We start from the raw sequence: 22,385 nt of genomic DNA, 5'->3' as shown, positions 1-22,385 counted from the left end.
CTCGGCCTAAAGTGTGTAGAACAGAAAAAATAAAAATAATCATACGAGCAGCAGATAAGTATTTGAATGTAGATGGAGTAACAGTTGATCAGATAAATGAAAAACTAAAAATGCAAGTTACTAATACCCGGACTGCACATGGAGGCTCATAATGGTGAGGATAATCTTGCACTGGAATAGAAGAAGCTTAATATTAAATGGGCAAGAATTTAAAATATATAGATAATTTCAAGACTAAACCTCATATAATATGTGTACAAGAATCTTGGTTAAAATCATATTTAAACTTTGTGGTTCAAGGGTATTCGGGAGTGCACAAAGATAGGATTAAAGGAAATGAAGGAGAGTAGTAACTTTTATTAAACAATGAGTAGCATACTGGGAGGTGGGTGTGAATGAATTTGAATTGGTAGTGGTTGAAGTATGAGCTGGAAATCAGAGTATAAGGGTAATACATTTTTTTATAATCTGTGTAAAAGATTAAATAAGGACTTAATTAAAAACATTGGAAGAGAAGGAAACTTTACATTAGTGTGGACTTTAATGCAAATGTGAATATAGTGATCAAAATGGGAATGCTGTAAAACAAATGTTAGATTGTAATGATCTGGTGTGTCTTAATGATGGAAGTAAGTTCTGCTTCAGCAACACGAGTGTTTTGGAAAACACAGAAGCACATGGCTATGAGGCGGGGCGGCAGAAACACACATAGCTGGCAACCAATGAGGGGAGTGACCTCATGCCCTCACCTTCCCTCTTCCTATATGTACTAAAATGAAAGCATTTCCTGTTTTACCTGTACTCTGTCTGCACTGTTAGACATTTTATTGCATTTTTGCAATGGTGAATAAAGAAATCTTAGTAGGAGTGTTTTTTGATGTGGAAAAAGCATATGATATGCTATAGAAAGAGGGACTCCTAATCAAATTAGATAAGATGGGAATTAAAGGTAAACTATATAATGGATAATGGATTTTCTAATAGACAAGACCTTCCAAGTAAGGGTACAAGGTAATCTACGATATATAATATTTACAATGGTACACCACAAGGAAGTGTTTGTAGCCCAGTTATTTTCGACATTATGATAAATGACATCTTTTCAGGAATTGGACAAGGAATGGGGAAATCCCTTTATGCGGACGATGGTGCATTGTGGAAAAGGGGAAGAAATGCAGCATATGTGGAAATACAGAAAGCAGTTAAAGAAGTAGAAAAATTGGCAAATAATTTGAGCTTCAGATTGTCAGTAGAAAAAAAAATTGGTGTGTTTTTCAAAGAAAAACAAATCACAAATAATTATGTTCAAACAATATGGTCAAACATTGGAGCAAGTTCCAGAAATGAGGTTTCTAGGGGTATGGATTGATTCAAAACTAACCTTTGCATCTTATATAAAGAAAGTAGTAGATACATGTAAAAGGGAATAAATATACGAAGATGTCTGACAGGGGTAGATTGGGGTGCAACTAGACAGTCATTGAAAAGAGTTTATTGTGCAATGATAAGAATAATAATAGATTATGGTAGCATGGTGTATAGCTCAGCGCCATAATCTATGCTAAACAAAATAAGTGGCATAAAGTCTCAAGTCCTAAGAATAGGATGTGGGGCGTTTAGAACATCTCCCATCTCAGCTATACAGGTGGAAATTACAGAGATGTATTAATTATTAAATGAGTGTGGGGAACATGAGTATGTCAATTGTAGGATTTTGGAAGGCATGCTGATAAAGACACAAAGAAAATAGGAATTGACTGTATAGAATGAGCCCTATGGTGGTTATACCTGTGATTCCTCCTTGGCTGTTTCAGATACCAGTTGCTGAGTTCCAGTTGCACAGTAAAATTAATGATAAGGAAAGAATTTTGCCTGAAGATGAAATAGTGACACAATATCTGAAGCAAAACTACTACTATGGATTGAAAGAACCAAGTATGGGAACAGAAGGGAAGATACTTTAATATCCAGGCTCTGTATAGGATATAATCCCTTAAATTATTACCTATACACTATAGGAAAAAGTGAGTCAGATCGTTGTATCCACTGTGAAATGGCTAAAACAGTTGAGCATGTGATACTGCAGTGTGAGGCATACAATATAGAAATAATTCAATTTGTGGGAAAATGAAGGGATCTTGTAATAGATAGAATAACATTAGAAAATATATTTCAATGTAGATTGAGAAAAGTAAGATTGTATAGCATTCTCTTTAAATACTTGCGGGACACAGATTTGATTAATATGGTTTAAAAAAATGTATTTTTTTTTATCTCCAGCTGAACTTTACACTCCATCCCAGTAGGTGGCGGTAATGCATCTTAAGCTGGTTTGCCAACCGCCATAAAACAATAGAAGAAGAAGACGAAGGAAACACACACACACACACACACACGGTCTCGGAGCTTCCTTCTCTACACGGGCTTAGAAGCTCTGATATTCTGTGTGACATCACTAAAGGTGAGTTCATCTGAAACTGACCACCTGAGCTACTCGGTTAACAGGTTAGTGGAGATTCTGGAGTCATGAATCTCTGTATTTTTCTTCCAGTGTCCTGATTCTTTACACCTCTTATAATGAAAACCAGACGGCGCTCTTTAAGAAAATCTCCACAGACTCCTGCTGCTACTGGCTCAGAGGTAAAGTTTAGTCATGTGTCTGATTTCTCTTTTCATTTTGAAACTCCGAGAACTTGTTAATAATTAAGTAACCATGACAACACTATATACAACAAGCAGAAAACTTACCCGCAAACATCGCGCGTTCTGATGACGTCACCAGTTAGTCTCTGTTCGTCAGTGTGATATTACTCTATGACAGCGTTGTTACTTTACCATGTCTTGGTAACGTTTATTTTTATATATAATCTTGGCTAACGGTCCAGAAACGTCGTGGCCACGTCCTCAAAAAACTCTCTAACTAGTCTCATTAAGAACGATGTGAAGATGTGTTTTTATATATTGTTTACAATAATTTATTGTATTCAGTGTTTACAACAAACTTGTCAACTTATTTATGAACTCTTTTATATAACAGACTGAGGACACAATCACATTTGCATAATTCAAAACAAAAGTAGAAAAGAAATAAATTAAGAGATCATTTGTAGGGGTTTGTTATGAGTTTAATCTTGTCTAATAATGAAAACAGGTTTCTGGCTTGGGGAATAATCTAGTTATTATTTTCAGATGAGTCCACATATGTAGATAGTTCAGTGCAGTGTATAAGTATCATTATCCTCGCCTGTGGTCCATTTTCCAAAAAAACTTGTTTATAGTTTAAACAACACATAATTCTTTTAAAATGTCTTTACCTCCTAAAAACCCCTATTTAGAATGTATAATAAATATTTTTCATTTCTTTGGACATGGACATAGTTTCCACAAAGAATAACCCAGATGGTTTAAATGTTCTTGGTTTTATTTCAGTAAAAGAGAACAACGGTATCATAACATCGAGGGACTGTAGAAATTTTATACACATCAGTGTTTTCTCAACAATATAATCAACAAATCTTTCAATTATTTCACAAATAACATTCTGTTCATTTATGTCCACGATTCTAATACATCTACCACATTCAATCATCATGTATTTTCTAACAGCATAGTTACACAAAACGGATCGACCGCATTAATACACACGCATCATAGCTAACCATTCGATACACTTTTCTTACATCATCCATATTCACCTAAACCATGCTTAAGCTTCAAATTAAAACAATACTTACCACAAAAGGTAATTTCAGAAACAAATTCACTTGTACCACAAAATGTATACATTGTGTGTGGATTAAAACTGTAAAAAGTAGGGTTCACACCACATTCATTAGCAGACACATCCTAAGCATTTTCTGGTCAACAAAACCGTGAAACTCCATTATGTCACACACACAGACGTTGAGATCCAAAGGTCGTAAATCACACGCCCCTACAGAACTGTCAGTCAGGGGAACATGGAAGGGTCATAAATCAAACAGTTTAACAAAGTTCATGTTATTACTACTAACGTAATATCCGCTTCACATATATCTTTAAAAATACTGTCAATTGTTGGAATATCCTTCTTCACTTCTTCGAAAAAAATCAAAATAATCTTCAGCCACTTGCAAAGAAGAATATAAATTAGACTAGAACTGAAACGACTCTTTAGTAATTAGTCTATGATCAGAGTTTTCTTCCTGATTTACTATTAAGCTACTAATCATTTTCTTTCTTGTCTCCTTTTTTCCTGCTTGATGAAATATGAACTGTTCTTTTCTCCCTTTTCCATTCATTTAGCTCTGGATCTTACATATGCACCTTTTTGTTTTCCTAATGTATACTTCATCTAGCTCGGATTGTAAATAAATAACCTTTTCCTTGTCTTTGTCTCGTAAGAATGGTTTGCAACAACAATGATTTATATCTTGAATTTAAATTCTTTTTCCTTTTTCATTTATTCAAATTTTTGCTAAATGTAATTGCATATTCTCTAATTTTGTATTTAATATATTCCCATTTCCTGCCACTGGACATATCTTTATTTCTAATCTCAGTAATCATTCGTTTAATATAGGAACGATAGTTTTGTTTTTTTTAGCAGCTCGGCGTTAAACTTCTAGTAGCCTTTTGTTCTTGAAGGTTTTTCCTTTGCTTTTATATCAAGATTAATAATATAGTGATCTGTTAAAGGGGCATTAGAAATGATACACAATTGGTAACCAAATTGGAGATCTCACTTGTACCTAACCAATAATCGATTCTTGATCAAGCGTTTCCATTTGGTTTAATCCACGAGAACTGTCTGGAAGTGGGATTTAGTTCTCTCCAAATATCTACCAGTAAATTGGAGAGACAGAAATCTCGCAAAATTCCCTTCACTTGCGAATTACTACATTTAGATGGAAGTCTATCTAAATATTCATCAGGCGTTATATTGAAATCCTCTCCTACCAAAACATGACTGGGGGGTTAGTTTCTTTTAAAGACTTTTACCCTCAGTTATTGTCAATAATAAATTCTTATTCTGGAAATGGTTATTAAAACCGTAAACATTTACCAAAATGATGAAATTCCGTCTAGGTGAAGAAACGTACCAATCCAATGTCCATCTTTATCCACTCTGTGTTATCTTTTTCCCTGGACATTTGTTTAAACAGATAGCAACTCGATTTGATCCATGATTAATCAGCATGTCATCTCTCCGTTGTCTTTGCCAAAATATGGTATCAGAAAACTCAAATGAGTTCCTTGTAAACATATAAATGATCTGTGACTTTTGATTTTTGCAAAACAGAAAAATTGTCTTCTTTTTAACATCTTTTAGACTCAGTTTAACAAAGAAAAGGAAACATTTGAATTCAATGAGAACATTAAACCTATTGAACGATTAAAACAAGATATATAACTAGTACAACAAAATTCTCTGTTACCTACAACTCAGCAGATAGTGCAAAAGAGAATAAAAAGAAAAGTGCAGTTTCAGTCTCCTGTAACATCAGTCCTCCATCTCACCTGATCGCACATGGAACTTGTTAATACCGGCCCATATAATACGTTTACCATCTATGTAAGGAAGCCTGCAGATTTCCCCTCCTTTCTCGCCTGCTTGATTTTTGGCCATAATTCACGTCTCATCAGCATGTCTTCCCTTGTCAAATCTTCCGTGAATCTGATGCCGGCTTCTTTACACACCCCCGGAGTCTTGGTTCTTGTCCACACCTCATCCTGTACAGCTCTGCCAGCAAAGAGTACGATCACTTCCCTGTGACGATCAGAAACCCATCTTCCCACATGGTGCACGATATCCACGGCCTCACCATAACGGCAGCATAATGCAGGGTTATTTTTGTAAGAAGTTCAATCAATTTTTCCCTTATCTGTTCTTTTGGCTTTTTTCCACCCTTTTATATGAAGACACTATCTTCTTTTGTATCTTTCTTGGTCCAATATGTGACTTTTCAACTCACAGTTTTCTTTTATGACAGTTTCCATTTCATTATCAAACACTTTGTTCTTTTCTTTGCATCCTTTTATTTCTTCAAAATTATTCGGACACCTTTGGTTACGCTTGTGATCATGGCACTCTGCTGTTTTATTTGTGAGTTTAGCTCCTTGTGTCGCTCTTTGGCTTTGGCACCAAGTACTTGGATTGGCAAGATGGATTTACTCTCCAGCTCAGGAGTTTTTTTTGTGTGTGTGTGTTTTTTCCACTTCGTGATTTACACTGCGTAGGTGGATTAGACTCAGTACCATGTTTTCTTTTGTTTGAGGCCCCAGAGATTTCCATCATGTAGCAGTGCTTCTCCATATTTTTATTTATTTATTTTTTTGTCAGTCAGATTCGTTTCACTAACACAAATTTTTATTTATTTGAAGGCTCCTTCAGTGCTGGATATGCTCGCGTGATCTTGTAGTAGGTAGAGATTTAGATTAAACTGTCAGAATTAACTCGAACAAAAGAAGAGTGCACAAAAAGTTGACTGTTCAGTCTGCCATCTTGCCCGGAACCTGTGAAGATGTGGTACCCTGGTATCCAGATAACTTACTGTCATTTTATCTTTGTAGAGATATGTTCCATTTGAATACAATATTGGAAATTTACTAACTGTATCAAACATTGTATGTAAGTAAATGAATCCATGTCTGAATTTTATTATCTTTTGATGTTATTTGTCACACATCAATGGCAAATATCTGCCACCAAAAGGCAATTTACAACAACTACCAAACATTTTGCTTAGTAAATGGTGATTATTCACAATATTATATTTTTGTGAATGAAGGCACGAGACTTCTCTTTGAATTTTAAACTGTGAACAGTGTGCAGAATCAGATTTTTGGAGTACTGCACATGCACCTAATTTTGCCAGTAACCGCCATTTTTCAACAGACAGACGCACGCTGAAAAGGTAAGCGCTACAAATCTATCTGTATGCATAAATTTAGCCCCATGTAATGTTTAATGTCACTCTAGGTGTGGAATGTGTTGTATTGTTATGTCTAACTTAATTTTGTAATTAAATGCCCTGTTTTGTTAATTTGCACACAAACGAGAGAGTTGTGAGGTGGCCTGAGGTAAAATCTGAGATAGATTTTACTTCCCATTTAGTATTAAATTGGCCACATAGTTTAGTTTATGACATTATCTCGTTTTCTAAACTTTAGCACTGGTCGAGTGTTTAATTTTACATTGTGACTGCCACTTGCACTTGATCCATGACGCTCACACGAGCTTATGCACATGTGTCGGGCTTGAATATGTTAAAGATGTATATACAGTGTAATTCACCCGTTTTTTTAAAGCAAGCAACATGATTATAGTCACCAAAATCAACATTATTTCTTTATGGAATGTTGCAGTGTTTATTATAAAATGTTTATTATAAATATAAATATTTATTCATGCACATAAATATTAAAAAGGGTACTTCATAATCTTTAAATAAAAACATTAATATGTCCACCCCCTCTCAGTGACTGTTCTCCAATGACGTGTACGCTGGTGCGAGGACTGGTTTGATCCCTCTCCACCAGCACCCTGTCATAAAACTTGTGTTTGTAAGCATAGCCAGCCACTTTCTATGATCCAATCATCAACCGATAGATAAAAGCAAGTCCCGCCCTGCAGTTTTTGTAAATACGTCGCAATACAGAAGTACGAGTCGGTCGCAGCAGCCGTTGCATGCCGACTTTAAGCCAACGCTCTTGTTTAAAGGGGAAATGAAGCAGTCAATCAAGTTAACATGATTTACTACGTGGATTTCCAATCTGATCAGCAATTATAAAATAAACATTATATCTATAGATTTTCACAGATGTGTAAGGGATAAGTGTGGTTTTGTCTTATAACAAATTAGTTGGAGAAAAACTTGAACAAAAACGTCACAATTGAGTCAAATGTGATATTTTATCTTTGCAATTTAATTTAAAATGTCAAATACATATGAATTGGTAAAATATTAATATCAACTGTAAGTACCTACTTACGTATAGCAAGTCATTCACATGTTGATTTGTTGCTGTTTGTGTCCACTGCAGTTCTTTCACAGACACTCTACTCCACTCGATGTAACATATTTATGAAGTTTACATTTATTATTAACTAATTAATGAATACATTTATTGAATAATAGTATATAAGATGTTTTTGTAAGAATGTTTCTTGTGTCAGGATTTTACATAAAAAATACTCCTTCTATTTAATTAACTATTACTGTTAATCAGATGTCTATAATTATTTTAATAAATTAAGCTTCATCATTTTCACCTACTTGAAAGGCCAAATTGTTTCAAAAAGAGTCCCTCTTATGTTAAAATGAAAAGATGCATGCTGTCCTTATCAATTAAATATTTTTGTCTGTTTTAATTGGAAACACTACTGTAATAATAATAATAATAATAATAATAATTATTATTATTATTATTATTATTATTATTATTATTATTAGAATGAGCTATGCTTGGAGAACCACGAGGCAGGCATTGACCAGATCTCCATCTCACCTGGAGATTAATCCACAGGTTTATGTTTGTAGAGTAATTTTTTTTTTGTTCTGCATATGAATTTGTTGGTAAGACTTCAAAATAATTATTTAGCTCAATGGTTATTTATTAGCTTAGTATGTTTGGGGGGGGAATGACAAAATTCTGATGAATAAATGCTGTAAATGTGTTGCTGATTGTTGCTTGATGTTACTTGAGGCACAGGTGTGTCTTAATGAGTACATTTTGAGATGATGGGTCGCATAGAAATTCCACAAAAAATACCATTATAATTGTATTGTTTTAATTGCTTCCATCAAAACCAATACAATTTCCATTAAATACATTTGAATTTGAAGTCAGGGATTGAAAGTCAGTCCTAGATGGGTTTAAAGTAAAGAAATTTGCTTGCTGTCCATAAAGGAATGGACAGAATCACATATCCACCCCTGACCAAAGGAGTGAGATGTTAGAAACAAAGGTGGAGTTGAGTCTGAATAATTGTCATGGGAGACAGGTAAGTGTAATTGTCAGTAATTGTCATGGGAGACAGTTATAATCTGTAACATCACCACGACGAATATGGGAATCATGAGGTTATGTGGTTGGTACGTTATTTGGAATGTCGCTGTGACTAATATGGTCTGGTGCTGTTACTTTACAACGTACCAGTTTGGTCATTGGAACATGCTTGCCACATTCCAATAACGTACAACTATAACATTGCCATGAATATTGGAATCAAGGTTACATGGCTGGAATGTTAATTGGTACGTCATTGCAACAAATATGGTTATGTCTATACAACGTAACTGTGTTAGCTGGGTTCAGGTCAGGGCTCACACTTCATGTGGGCGTTAGATTATTAATACAGGAACTGATTTCATTTCTGTTGTAAATTCTGAAACAATTTGCATAAATGTGTAACACTTATGCTTACTCCACTTGTGGAATCTTCAGCAAAAAGCGCTCTAAGAGTCTCGGGTTCTTGATGTCTAAAGAGAGACTTTATTATTCAAACAATAAAGTCGAGCAGGTCTGCGGATTAACTCCCTTGCTTATCCTCGATACATGCTTTTATACAATTCTAAATGTTGATCTCATCAGGCGGGTTTTTTTCCCTCTTTTTTATTTTATTTATTCAGACCTCGGTCATGCACCACCATTATTTCTAAGACTTGGGCCTCCCTCCTTACGTTGTTTAATGGTGGTGTAGTACATCCAGCTCTCTTTTTAAACAGAATACTATATTCCAAAAAGATTACATACATTGCGAGCACGAACAGGTACCAGTATACTGATTAATATTTGGTTATACTCTTTAAGCATATGTTTTAATGGATTAACTCATTTATTGATTATAACATGCTGATGCTTTGGTTATACATGAGTGAATTATACTTTGATTAAAATATTCCATAATAGATGTGGGCAAAAATGGGGTCTTATTAGTGTTTTATTCAGAAGACTTTGTTTGTTTGGGGTGGAACAGAAGATTTATGCACAAGTTCAAAACTAATGTTTATAGTTTCATAGCAATTCATAAAAATATACATTATCATTAAATGATTTCCGTCATTGTTTCAGAAACATCAATAAAAACCAGTGTGATATGATTCTAGTGCTATAAACTTAGGTTTCTAAATAATAATCCACGTGAGTTTGTGGTCTGAGCCAGAGTGCTGTAAACTTTCTGCCACTTTGGGGTAATATCCATTTTTTTTTCAGCTCTTTTCATAAAGATGAGCCAGAAAAGAGTGCTGCTTAATGGGTGCCATTTACTCCACTCCATTCTACTTCCACAGACAAAAACAAAAGAATAATGTGTGAGCCAGCAGATTAAAAAAGCCAATACTTTTGGCCATAACAGTTACAAGAAACTCTGTGAACTCCTGTACGGATTAATTATATCGAACAAGTCTGGGGATCGGCATACAAGTCCCCAGGGATTACTGGAGTTTTAAGAAGCATGCATGTGGCATGAGCTAGAACTTCACAACTGATTGATAGTCAGATTATTTTTTCAGCAGAGAAAGTGTTTTGATTATATTAATGCTTTAAACCATTGTATTTGGAAACACAAAGTTCCATGTTGATTTCCCAGAGTCTAAACACATGCAGTGCTTCACCTTGAAAAAACATTGACGCCCAGAGTAAGGTTATCTTTGTAGGGCTAGTCTCTGAATTTTATAAACATATATATATTTCCTCAACTATTTCTGTGTGATTAGTGGTGAGAAATTATGTGTACGGTCAACTGACTTGTTCATCTTGGCTCTTAAAAATGATCAGTCACAGTGGTTTTTGTATTACTAAAATTGGGCTGCAATCAATGGAATTATGTTACAAAACTAAAATGTCAATTTTATTACACAAGTGGTTACAAATCGCAACGTTACAAATCTAAACGCTGTTATAGCCATTAAATGTGGGTGATTGGGTGGTCAAGCCGTATTACATTATTGTAGGAGGTGTTTCCAAAAACAGTTCCATAAACGCATGGGGATAAAATCTAAAATACGCATCTTGAATAATTTTATTGTGTTTTCCAGATGTACCACTGCTCAGATTGTGGGGAGAGTTTTACTAAAAGTCATCATCTCCAACAGCATGAGCGCATTCATACAGGAGAGAAGCCTTATCACTGCTCGCAGTGTGGGAAAAGTTTTACCCAACGATGTAATCTCCAACAGCATGAGCGCATTCACACAGGAGAGAAGCCTTATCAATGCTCGCAGTGTGGGAAGAGTTTTACTTTTCAGAGTAGTCTCAAACGACACCAGCGTATTCACACAGGAGAGAAACCATATCACTGTGGACAGTGCGGGAAGAGTTTTACTTTTCAGAGTAATCTCCAACAACATGAGCTCATTCACACAGGAGAGAAGTCGTATCACTGTGGACAGTGTGGGAAAAGTTTTACTCAACCATGGACTCTCCAACAACATGAGTTCATTCACACAGGAGAGAAGCCGTATCACTGCTCGCAGTGTGGGAAAAGTTTTACCCAACTATGTAATCTACAACAGCATTTGCGCATTCACACAGGAGAGAAGCCGTATCACTGTGGACCGTGTGGGAAGAGTTTTACTTTTCAGAGTAATCTCCAACAGCATTTGCGCATTCACACAGGAGAGAAGCCGTATCACTGTGGATTGTGTGGGAAAAGTTTTACTTTTCAGTGTAATCTCCAACAGCATTTGCGTGTTCACACAGGAGAGAAGCCATATCACTGCTCGCAGTGTGAGAAAAGTTTTCGTGACCGGAGGACCCTCCACAGCCACCAGCAGAGTCATACAGGACAGAAGCTGTACCTCTGCGGACAATGTGGGCGGAGCTATACACTTTCAAGTTCATTAAGGACACACAAGTGCTCTAACATAAAACCATCAGACATTAATTTCTCAAATTAACATATGTTTTTAATTTACCCTTTTTAAAGGGGAGGTAAAGAGACATTCAGGCATTAAACTATAATATTATATTATTTGTCTTGTATTCTGTTGCATGGGATTTATTGCTTACTCTCTGGGTTTTAGCAAAATTCATGATTTTATGTTGTTTTCCTGTTCCCCAAACGCTACAATACCACTCATGGAATACACATATTAGCTTTTTAAAATGTCGCGTAGTGCATACTATTGAACTGAACACCTTTTTTAGTGACAGGATACAAATTCTGCTAGATTTCCTAATGTTTGTGAGATTACCAGCCAAGATCAAGGTGTAGTCACAGAGTTTGAGGGTGTAGTCATCAAGTCCCAAAATTAGTCAGTGACTGGGAAATTGGGCTTAAATTCATGTAGTGTGCACTAGGTTTACTGTCTCCTCTATTGCTAATGCTGAATAATAGACCTTTATAACCTTTATAACATTGAAAATGATTCAAATATTCTGTTCGCAATAAGATCTTATCAAACATATCTAGATTTAACTTTATTTGTCTCCTCCTGGATATATTTGTTTCTGTGTTTCGACTGTAGATAGTTAACTAGCAGCAGACCTGTTCACAAGTCCCTGAGGTCCAAGTCAAGTCTCTGAGGTGGAGTCCAAGTCAAGTCTTTGTTCTGTTTTTCGCAACAGTGTATGAGGCTAAATCAATTTTGAAATATTAAAACTGATTACTTCTACAATATGTCTTGTTCATTTATTCAAAATTGTCTAATAAAGCACACAAGGTTTTACTTAAATCATTATTTCAAAATTAAATCATTAATCAAAAAACTTTTCAAATTATTACATTTGATCCAAATGTTCCCCAAATAATTACAAGAAAACAGAACATTCATAGAAACTTCAGGAAAGATTACTTTTTTGCCATTTAGTGCAAAATGCCAGTGTGCTGTGTATTTTGAGCTATTTGAGTTGCTGTACTTTGCTGTAGTTCTCAAGCAATGATGGGTAAAGTAGACTTCCACTGTAACAAAACCCGTGTCAATAGTGAAAACGGCTTCCAGTGCGGCACTGGATGTAACTGAGCTGGCCGAGACAAAACACTGAAGTGATCATGCATAGAGTGTATTTAACCTGGTAAACATGGATATTATATGCATATGGTATCTAATACTTGGGGGGGAGACATGAAAAGGATATGGAAACCTTTTGTACTTCTTGAAAATGGACAGCAAGCAAGACCCTGACAGCTGTGTAACACCGCAGCTTCCCTTCAGATTAATTGATTGCTTTTCAAATTAAATGACATGAAGATTATCACAAGGTAAGACTTGGCTATATTGTTATTGTTTGTGGTTAATTTATGTAACATCACTTTTGCAATGGGTGATGAACTCGTGCCTTCCGATATGTCACGCGTGTATATAATAATGCTGGCTCTGTGTGTTTAGAGATGAATTGTTGTGATATTTGCTGCTGCAGCACTTATTGATAGGGAATGAATGAATGGGGAATAAATAGAAAAATATAGTGTTTGATGCTGTCGTGTGGGGTCCCGTAATCGGGAATGTCAAACCAAAATTCTCATCACTAATGGGTAAAAATATAAGGGTAGCTGAGTCAGGCTGCCCCCCCCCCCTCCCCCCGTGAGATAATAGTGAGACCAAGGTCACTCTAAATTGTTTTGTCTCTCCACTTTTGAACCTAATGGTAACTTGGAAAGCCCTTTTTCAAAACATAATGGTAACTTGGAAAGCCCTTTTTCAGAACCTAATGGTAAATTGGAAAGGACTTTTTCAAAACATAATGGTAAATTGGAAAGGCCTTTTTCAAAACATAATGGTAATGTAGATGAGCTCTTTTTTAACCCTATTGGTATTGATATCATAGTCTTTCTGAAATATATTGGTTATCTACTGTGTAAATACAGTATAAATACAAATAAAATTGAATTTAATTGATACATCTGGACAACACAATAAAATTATTCAGGATGCATATTTTAGATTTTGTCTCCATGTGTTTATGGAATTGTTTTTGGAAATGTGTCCCACAATACTGTAATACAGCTTGACCACCCAATCACCCACCTTTAATGGCTGTAACAGCTTTGTAATTTTAGATTTGTAACATTCCGAATTGTAACCATTTGCAAATCTGGAAAGGCACCATCAATGCTGAAAGGTATATGCAGGTTTTACAGCAACATATGCTTCCATCCATATTCCATCCCATCTTTACTTCTGAGAGACTCTGCCTCTCTAAAATACTCTTTATATATATATATATAAATTGTCGCGACAGACCAACAGCCGGCGCGCATGAGAAGAAAGGCGCTCCTTCCCCAACTGCCGCACCGGCACGAAGCGGACAGCCTCGTGCCAAACACACCAGCAGCCGGAAGGACCGTCACGGCGGGGCGGGGCTGCTGACGCTACGCTGGCCGGTGATTGGGGAGTCAGGCGGGAAAAATCCACCACTCAGGCGACAGATGAGGAGGATAAAAGGGCGTGCTTCCGGCCATACAGGAGGAGAAAGACCGGCGGTGATGAGACAGAATCTGTGCGTGCTCTCCAGCGGCCTACAGACGCGCAACGCGGAGCACCCCGGTAATATTGATCCACGCCGACCACTAACACCTCTCTCTCTCTCTCTCTCTCTCTCTCTCTCTCTCGTCTCTCTCTCCCTCCGAAGGTGTGAGCGCGGACGAGGCCACCGGGCGGTGAAAACACACACACCGGTAGATGACGGCACGGAAGGACACGCCCTCAAGAAGGTCACGCGACAGCCACACCCCCACGGACCCCCCACGCACTCACACACACACTGAGTTAAAATAAAACACCCTTAACCCCTGCATTCCGTCTCTTGTGGGTCTGTGCTCTGCCCTCCCCCTGAGCTAACTCCCTACAATATATATATATACCCAATCATGTTACTGACCTGTTGCCAGTTAACCTAATTAGCTGTAAAATGTTCCTTCAGCTGTTTCTTTTTAGTAAAACTTACTTTTCCAGACTTTTGTTGCCCTTGTCCCATCTTTTGAGACATGTTGTGGCCATCAAATTCAAAATTACCTTATTTTTTTCTTAAAATGGTACATTTACTCAGTTTAAACAGTTGATATGTTTTCTGTGTTCTGTTGTGAATAACATATGGGTTTATGAGATGAATTGGTGTTGTAATTAAACTGATTGCAGCTCAATTTTACTAATACCAAAACCACTGTGACTGGTCATTTTAAGAGCCAAGATGAACAAGACGGTTGACCTTACACATAATTTCTCATCACTAATCACACAGAAATAGGTCATGTAAATATTTATATGTTTATAAAATTCAGAGACTAGCCATACAAAGATGACCTTGCTCTGGGCGTCAATGTTTTTTCAAGCTGAAGCACTGAATGTGTTTAGAAATAAACATGGAAGTTTGTGGTTCGAAATAAAATGGTTTAAAGCATTAATATAATCAATACATGTTCTCTGTTAAAAAAAAATAAATCTGACTATCAATCAGGTGTGAAGTTATAGCTCATGCCACATGCATGCTTCTTAAAATTCCAGTAACACCTCATCCCTGGATATTTGTATGGTGATCCCTAGGTTTGTGTGATATAATTAGTCCGTACAGGATTTCACAGTGTCAAAAATGCTTGATTTTGTTGTTTGTTTGTTTTTTTCAAAATTTGCAGGTTTTTTTTTTTGTAGTTCTTTTGCGGATAGCTGGATAATTGGTGAAATTGTTTGCACAGCCTTTCCCAAGGATGATTGTTTGTTAAATGAGACCTTTTAGCTGTATTCATGTTCGATGCACACGATGCACATGAATTGAAGAGGACTTTGACGGAATGCACGTTGTGATGACATTACATGATGGATCTTTATTCAGAATATTCTGGATTATTATTCAGAAACCTGTCTATAACACTAGAATCATATTACACGTTTTATTTATGTATCTGAAACAACACAGACGGAAAACGTTTGAACAATAATGTATACTTTTGTGAATTGCTATGAAACTATAAATATGCAAGGACATTGCTGCAAACAATATTGCACCTGAAAGAACCATTTACCATTTACAGAATTGTGTAACCACCAGTGAAGAGTTTGCTCAATACTGGTAACAGGTGGGTGTGAGTGCATCTGCACACGCAGTGAGGCGAAGACTTTTGGACAATGGCCTGGTGTCAAAAAGGGCAGAAAAGAAGCCACTTCTCTCCAAGAAAAACATCAAGGACAGTCTGATATTCTGCAGGAAGTACAAAGATTGGACAGCAGAAGACTGGTGCAAAGTTATTTTCTCTGATGAAACCCACCTCCGACTGTTTGGGACATCTGGAAAATCGACTGTCCGGAGAAGAAAAGGTGAACGCTATCATGAGTCCTGTGTCATGCCAACAGTGAAGCATCCTGAGACCATCCATGTGTGGGTTTGCTTTTCATCCAAGGGAGTTGGCTCGCTCACAATTCTGCCCCAAAACACTACCAGGAATAAAGAATGGTATCAAAATGTCCTGCAAGAGCAACATCTCCCAACAATCCAAGAGCAATTTGGTGATGATCTGTGCATCCAGCATGATGGAGCATCGTGTCACAAGGCACGTGTGATAATGAAATGGCTCAGAGATGATTACATTGAAATTTTGGATCCGAGGCCAGGCAACTCCACGGATCTTAAGAGTGGGAAAGCTGAAGCCCACAAATTGTGATCACCTTTGAGCAATAATAAGGCAACAATGGATCATCAGTCAGGATTTGGCCCAGAAGCTGATCTCCAGCATGCCAGAGCCGATTGCAGAGGTTATGAAGAACAAGGGTCTACACTATAAATATTGACTTTTTGCATATACTGAAGGTTTTTTGCCAATAAAAGCCTTTAAAACTTATGAAATTCTTTGCAAAAGACCAAATTTATACCAATACTTTTGGCCATGACTGTATGCAATCTTTTTGGAATGTAATCTTTTTTTTTTTTTTTTTTAAAAAAAAAAAGAGAACTGGCTGTACCACGCCACCATTAAAAACAATGTAAGGAGGGAGGCCCAAGTCTTAGAATTAATGGTGGTGCACGGCCGAGTTCTGAATAAATTTTTAAAAAAGAGGAAAAAAGCCCGCCTGATTTGTTGATCTGCAGCTCATCTCGGCTTTGTTGTTTGCATAATAATAATATTATTATTATTATTATTATTATTATTATTATTATTATTATTATCTTTTGACATCAAGACCCCGAGACTCTTAGAGTGCTTTTTGCTGAAGAAGATTCCACGACACTCTCTAACAAGTGAAGCAAGTGTTACACATTTCCATCTAATGAACGTTAGTTAGCTTGTCTTTTGGTTTGCTAATCTGCTAATAGTTTCAGAATTTACAACAGAAACATGCAATGAAATCAGTTCCTTTATTAATAATCTAAAGGCCACATAAAGTGTGAGCCCTGACCTGAACCCAGCTAACAGTTACTTTGTGAAGACGTAACAGGACCGAACCATATTTGTTGCAACAACATACCAAGTAACGTTCCAGCCATGTAACCTTGTGATTCTCATATTCGTCGGTGACAATATACAATCCCAATTCCAAAAAAGTTGGGACACTGAGTAAAATGTTAATAAAAACAGAATGCAACGATTTGTAAATTTCATGAAACCATATTGGCTCATCAGTTTGCTCCTCCTCCCATTCCTGCAGCAGCAGGGATGGCTAGGCCTCAACCACAAAACCAGTAAGGAGGTTTTCCACCTCCTCCCGTAGCGGGCCCTTCTCATGCTCCAGACTATTATTATCACAATCAATAGGGATGCCCACAGAGCTCTTGTGACCCAGTGTGCCGTTCATATCTAAACGTAGCCTTTAATTCGCCACAAATAAAGAAATTGCCTATGATTGAATTAAATGTGTCAAATATTGTTTATGCCTTTTTATTGGACACCGTGGCTGCTGGACTCCCCGCGAGTGGTGGCTGCCAGTGTTCTTCTCGTCACGGATGCAGAACGATTGGTATTATCACACCCTTTGGTTTTACACACCACACATCAGGTAAAACAAGTTCTCTCAAACATTGAAACACAACACATGACTGCTCAATGAAGAAGTGGTTATGAAACAATTCTTTGCTCTACTGCAAATCTAACTATTAAATGCTCAACCGCACAAGACACAATCGCACGTGTTCTCCATTGTCTGCCAAATTCACAAGATGACACCATGCCATTCCAAGAGAAGCATGATTGTTTAACAGAAATCGTAACTTTGTGTATAAGAAGTGCTTTATCTGATATTCCTCTCACCCAAAGTGAGTATGTTTTTGTAGACGGCTCATCTTCAAAACCGGCTGATGGTGTTTTTCTGTGTGGTTATGCTGTCTGCAATCTACCGGATGTGATACTCGAAGCGCACTCTTCTGCACAGGCTGCTGAGCTTTTTGCTCTTACTCGCATGTGTATGATACACAAAGGCCAAAGAGTGACAATTTTTACTGATTCTCGTTACGCCTTCGGCGTAGCACATGATTTTGGTCGTATATGGCAGCAGCGTGGTTTTATGTCCGCTGATGGAAAACCCATATCTCATTCTACTCTCGTTGAAAATTTGATTTCCGCTTGCGCCTTACCCGAAGCGCTAGCCATCGTGAAAACTAAGGCTCATCTAACAGGAAATACTTTGAGATACGGGGAATGCTTTAGCTGACCGACATGCGAAATTGGCTGCTCAGTCACAAAGCCCTTGCCCTTTCTTAGTGTCTGCTATACATTTTTACACCAGTACTCTTCTACCCGGGGTTGATTTTTCATTGATGCAATCTCATGCATCACCAAAAGATGCTGAATTCTGGCAGGCTCAAGGAGCGGCATCTGGTTTGATCAAGTAGGTCGCCTATGTGTTCCAAAAGCCAGCGCCCCATTTCTGATACGTGAGTTCCATGGTGTTTCGCATCGAGGTTTTGTTGTAAATAATGTGGTATACGGAATATGGAGAGCAAGAAAAATAACCACAGGACACAGAGGTTAAAGCAGACTACCACATTTATTGGGAATAAGGGGAGCTGGTAGGAGAGTAAGAGGGGCTGGTGGGAGAGTAAGAGGGACTGGCAGGAGAATAAGAGGGAGAAAAAGACTGATGGTAAGGGGTATGCCCTGGAGAGGGAATTGGGCTCAACGGGTCATCAGAATACTCCGAACTGGGGGAATCCATGTTCTCCATTGCCTCGTAGTCATCAGCAAAGTACAGAGAAGGTGTGTGGGCGACAGGACCCGTTTGAGTGGAGGCATCAACCAGAGTAACAGCTGGGCTGAGTCGATACCGCAAAGGAGGAGGAAAGGTAGACGTTGTAGATGGAGTGCGTAGGACGTCAACCAAAAGAGCAAGGTCTGCAAATAGGTGAGACAGCTGGTATCTAGTGTTGAGATCAAAGCCCTCCAGTCCCTCTAGGGCAGCAAAAAGGAAACCAAGTCCTGCGTTGTGAGCTGCATACCAAAGAACAGAGATAAGAGGGGCATGAAAAGTAGGCATTAACTCCTGGGATATGTGCACCTGGCTACTAGTAGCCAAAATAACACGCAGCATTAAGTAGTAAATGAGTCACCGAAAAAGGAAGGGAATGTGGCAGAAGCAGGGAGCTATCTATAGGTCTATGGATACATACACATAGAGAAGGTAAGGGAGAAAGATGAGAACAAGACCAGGAAAAGGGGTAATAACATGTGAAAGTTACAGATGTTACAGAGAAATGTCAATAATCTAGAACACTTACCCATATTTAATTCAGTGGGAAAATATCCAAAGACAAGCCAAAAAGCAACAGAGACCCTTTTTGTTCTATGACCGGAAGACAAGTGATGGGCAAAACGGGAAGTACAGTTTTAAAAAACCCAACCCGGGCTGGGTCGATCCTAAGGGGATTGAGAGAGGGCTAAAATAGGAACATAAGGGTCCGGGAAAATAGATAGAACACAATTATAAGGGTTGCTGAGATGGGGCAATGACGAAACATAAGGGTCGTTGAAACTGTACAAATACGGACATAAGGGGAACGGGGAGTAAAAATAGTCAAACCTATTGGTGTTGGGAAATAGAACAAGGGGGCGGAGGCTCATAAGAAAATTGTATAAAAGGGGAGCCCCGCTCCAGGTTAGGTAGATCACTCTTTGGGATATCTCAAACAGTTTTGGATCTCATGTATTGGGCTGAATAAAATTGGACCTTTGCTTTTCCTCACTCACTGATTCTGTGTGATATTTTTGAACCTGAAAAAGGAGACTTGGCTGAAAACAGCGTGAGTATACTTTACTAAAAATCTAACTCATGTTTTACCTGTACTGTGTAGTGGACGGCAAATCGTTCCACATTTTGGCGACCACGAAGGGACTGGGCTAAGACCCAAATATCCTGAATCCGGGTTGTGGGACTCGGTCCTGAGTGACAGCAAAAGGCCGTGTAGGGAAAAGGTATGACAGGTACCTGTTTAGACAAAGCCCTTGCTTAGATACTCTGCTGTCACTCGGGTCAGGCCCAGCGGGACGGAGGAAGGATAGAGTTGGTCTCCAGAAGAGCCCAGATTAACTATACTAGAATTGGGACACAGTTTAAAAGTGAGTGAGAAAAGGCAAAAGATGGTGTGTCATACTAAGAAAGTAAAAAGAACTTGATAAAGAAAAAGAGTAACGAAAGAATAAGTGAAATATGTGTTTGAAATGTATGTGTGAAAGTCCTGCAATACCCCTGAATTAATAGATTCAATTCTGCAATAGAGGCAGGTGGTGAGGCCTCACAACCCCAGATACCGGCCACAGAGAAGGTGGTGACTGCTTGGTGGGGACCCCTGGTACCGCTGGAGTGAGTACAGGTCTGCTCAGAGGGGTATAAATCCTGGGCCCAGGTCTGGGTAGAGCATACCCGGTGAGTGTGTGAGTAAATAAAAAGGTGTTTTGAGATAGGGAAAGTCAGGAGGAAATTGGAATGTGTTATATGTGAACTGTATGTATGGTAACATGTGAGCATTGTAGTATAAAGTCTTAAGAGAGCACGGCTGGACCGAGAAGATGGAAAGGAAGGGGAAAAGGGAGAACACGCATAAAAAGGGAAAGAGGGTGAAAACGGGAACAGATAGGAAAGAACGCATTCGGTCGATTAGTATGGCTGCTGCAATGGAGACAGGAAGGACAGCGCTGGACATTATAGTAGAAAAACACAAGACAGACGAGAAAGATATTAGACATTATTGCAAAAAATGGAATGAGAAAACTTGTGGACTATGGAAATGGCCTAAAACGGGCACGTTTGAGGAAAAGGAGTGTCAAAAGATGAAGGACGGAATTATCATCTGGGGAGAACAAAAGAAGGGACAAAGGGCAAGGGAAAAGCAAGTCAAACAGGAAAAGATAGCAGACTGGTTTTACCGAGAGGGAAGAGAAAGGAGAGACCGAGAAAAGGCTTAGAAGGAGAAAGAGGAAGCGGAAGAAAGCGAGAGGAAATAAAGAATGGAGAAAGAGATAGCAAGGAAGGTGCAAGAGACGATGGAAAAAGAAAGATCCAGGATTGAGAAAGAAGTAGACAGTAAGAGAGCGGAAGGGGTGCCCCAAGATGGAAAGCGAGGAGAATTGGGACCCCCGCCCCCATACAACCCCCAGTTTAAACCAGAGATAAAACCATGGAAAAAGAACCTGCCAGTGGGAATATACCCATTGTTGGGAACAGAAGAGGGAGAGGAGGAATGGGAAGAGGCGGAAGTGGAAATGCAAGGAGTTTTCAAAAGACTACAAAAAAAAATTACGCCAACCCGAGGAGAACAAACGGTGGCTGAAAAAATAGAAGGTGGAAGGAACATACACGGAGTCACCTGTGTAGAAGAACGAAGTATGGACTTTAGTATGCCAGACGTCGAAGACCGAGACAGGCAGAGAATGGTGGAAGACTACGTCAGGAGCCAACAAGGGACGCAAGAGGAACAAGCACAGAAGGACAGGTGCGAACAGTATCTACGGGAAGCGAAGCAATACGAGCAAGCACAAAAGAAATGAGTGAACTGGTATCTAAAAGAAGTAATAAGTGAGGGCGCCCATATACCGGGGATAAGTTGGGGGGGGGCCCCACCAGCACCCCGAAACCAGGTGCTCAAGCCAGATGAAGGGAAAAGGGGCAGCAAGGGGAGAAACAGAGGGGAAGGGACGCAGAGGGAAAGGAAGTCGGGAGATGTGAGGGACGACAGGACTTTGTGGATGGAGCCTGGGACAGAGTAGTAGAGAAAAGATGGATGAAGGGAAAAGGAAGGAAGGTGAGATTGGAAGGGGATGTTATAATAAACCCCTACCTGGGATCAGATGACGAGGAGATGGAAGATCGGATGGTGAGAGTAGAAGAAGTGATCATATATGATGAGGGAACATTGAATAGAATGGAGGAGCTGGCCGATCAGTCTAAGCAAATAGCAGACGTAGTTACAGGGTTGAAAACCCGACAGGTGGAAGAATTGAAGAAGTTACGGGAAATGGAACAGGTGCTGAGCCGATCCATGGC

General features: G+C 38.4%; 1 protein-coding gene across 2 annotated transcripts; it reads left to right on the top strand.

Moving 5' to 3' along the window:
- The first annotated feature begins 2,367 nt into the window (after nt 1–2,367).
- LOC128623048 (zinc finger protein 239-like) lies at nt 2,368–12,710 on the top strand. 2 transcript variants are annotated; one of them, XM_053649909.1, is made up of 4 exons: nt 2,368–2,461; nt 2,552–2,640; nt 11,022–11,796; nt 12,453–12,709. In XM_053649909.1, the coding sequence occupies exons 2-4, from the start codon at nt 2,578–2,580 to the stop codon at nt 12,458–12,460; spliced, it is 846 nt and encodes a 281-aa protein (XP_053505884.1). In that variant the 5' UTR covers nt 2,368–2,461; nt 2,552–2,577; the 3' UTR covers nt 12,461–12,709. The 2 variants fall into 2 exon arrangements, with proteins under 2 accessions (XP_053505884.1, XP_053505883.1); XM_053649908.1 differs by having other exon boundaries at nt 11,022–12,710.
- The last annotated feature ends 9,675 nt before the right edge of the window (nt 12,711–22,385 follow it).

Source organism: Ictalurus furcatus, chromosome 19 (assembly GCF_023375685.1).
Source record: "Ictalurus furcatus strain D&B chromosome 19, Billie_1.0, whole genome shotgun sequence".
Taxonomy (NCBI): Eukaryota; Metazoa; Chordata; class Actinopteri; order Siluriformes; family Ictaluridae; genus Ictalurus; species Ictalurus furcatus.
The sequence above is the reverse complement of the archived record's forward strand: the minus strand, read 5'-3'. Positions and strand labels throughout refer to the sequence as shown.

Coding starts and splice junctions, on each gene's coding strand:
- LOC128623048 (XM_053649908.1), top strand. CDS start 2,578: ATGAAAACCAGACGGCGCTCTTTAAGAAAATCTCCACAGACTCCTGCT. Junction 2,641..11,021: donor CTGCTGCTACTGGCTCAGAG/GTAAAGTTTAGT, acceptor TGTGTTTTCCAG/ATGTACCACTGCTCAGATTG.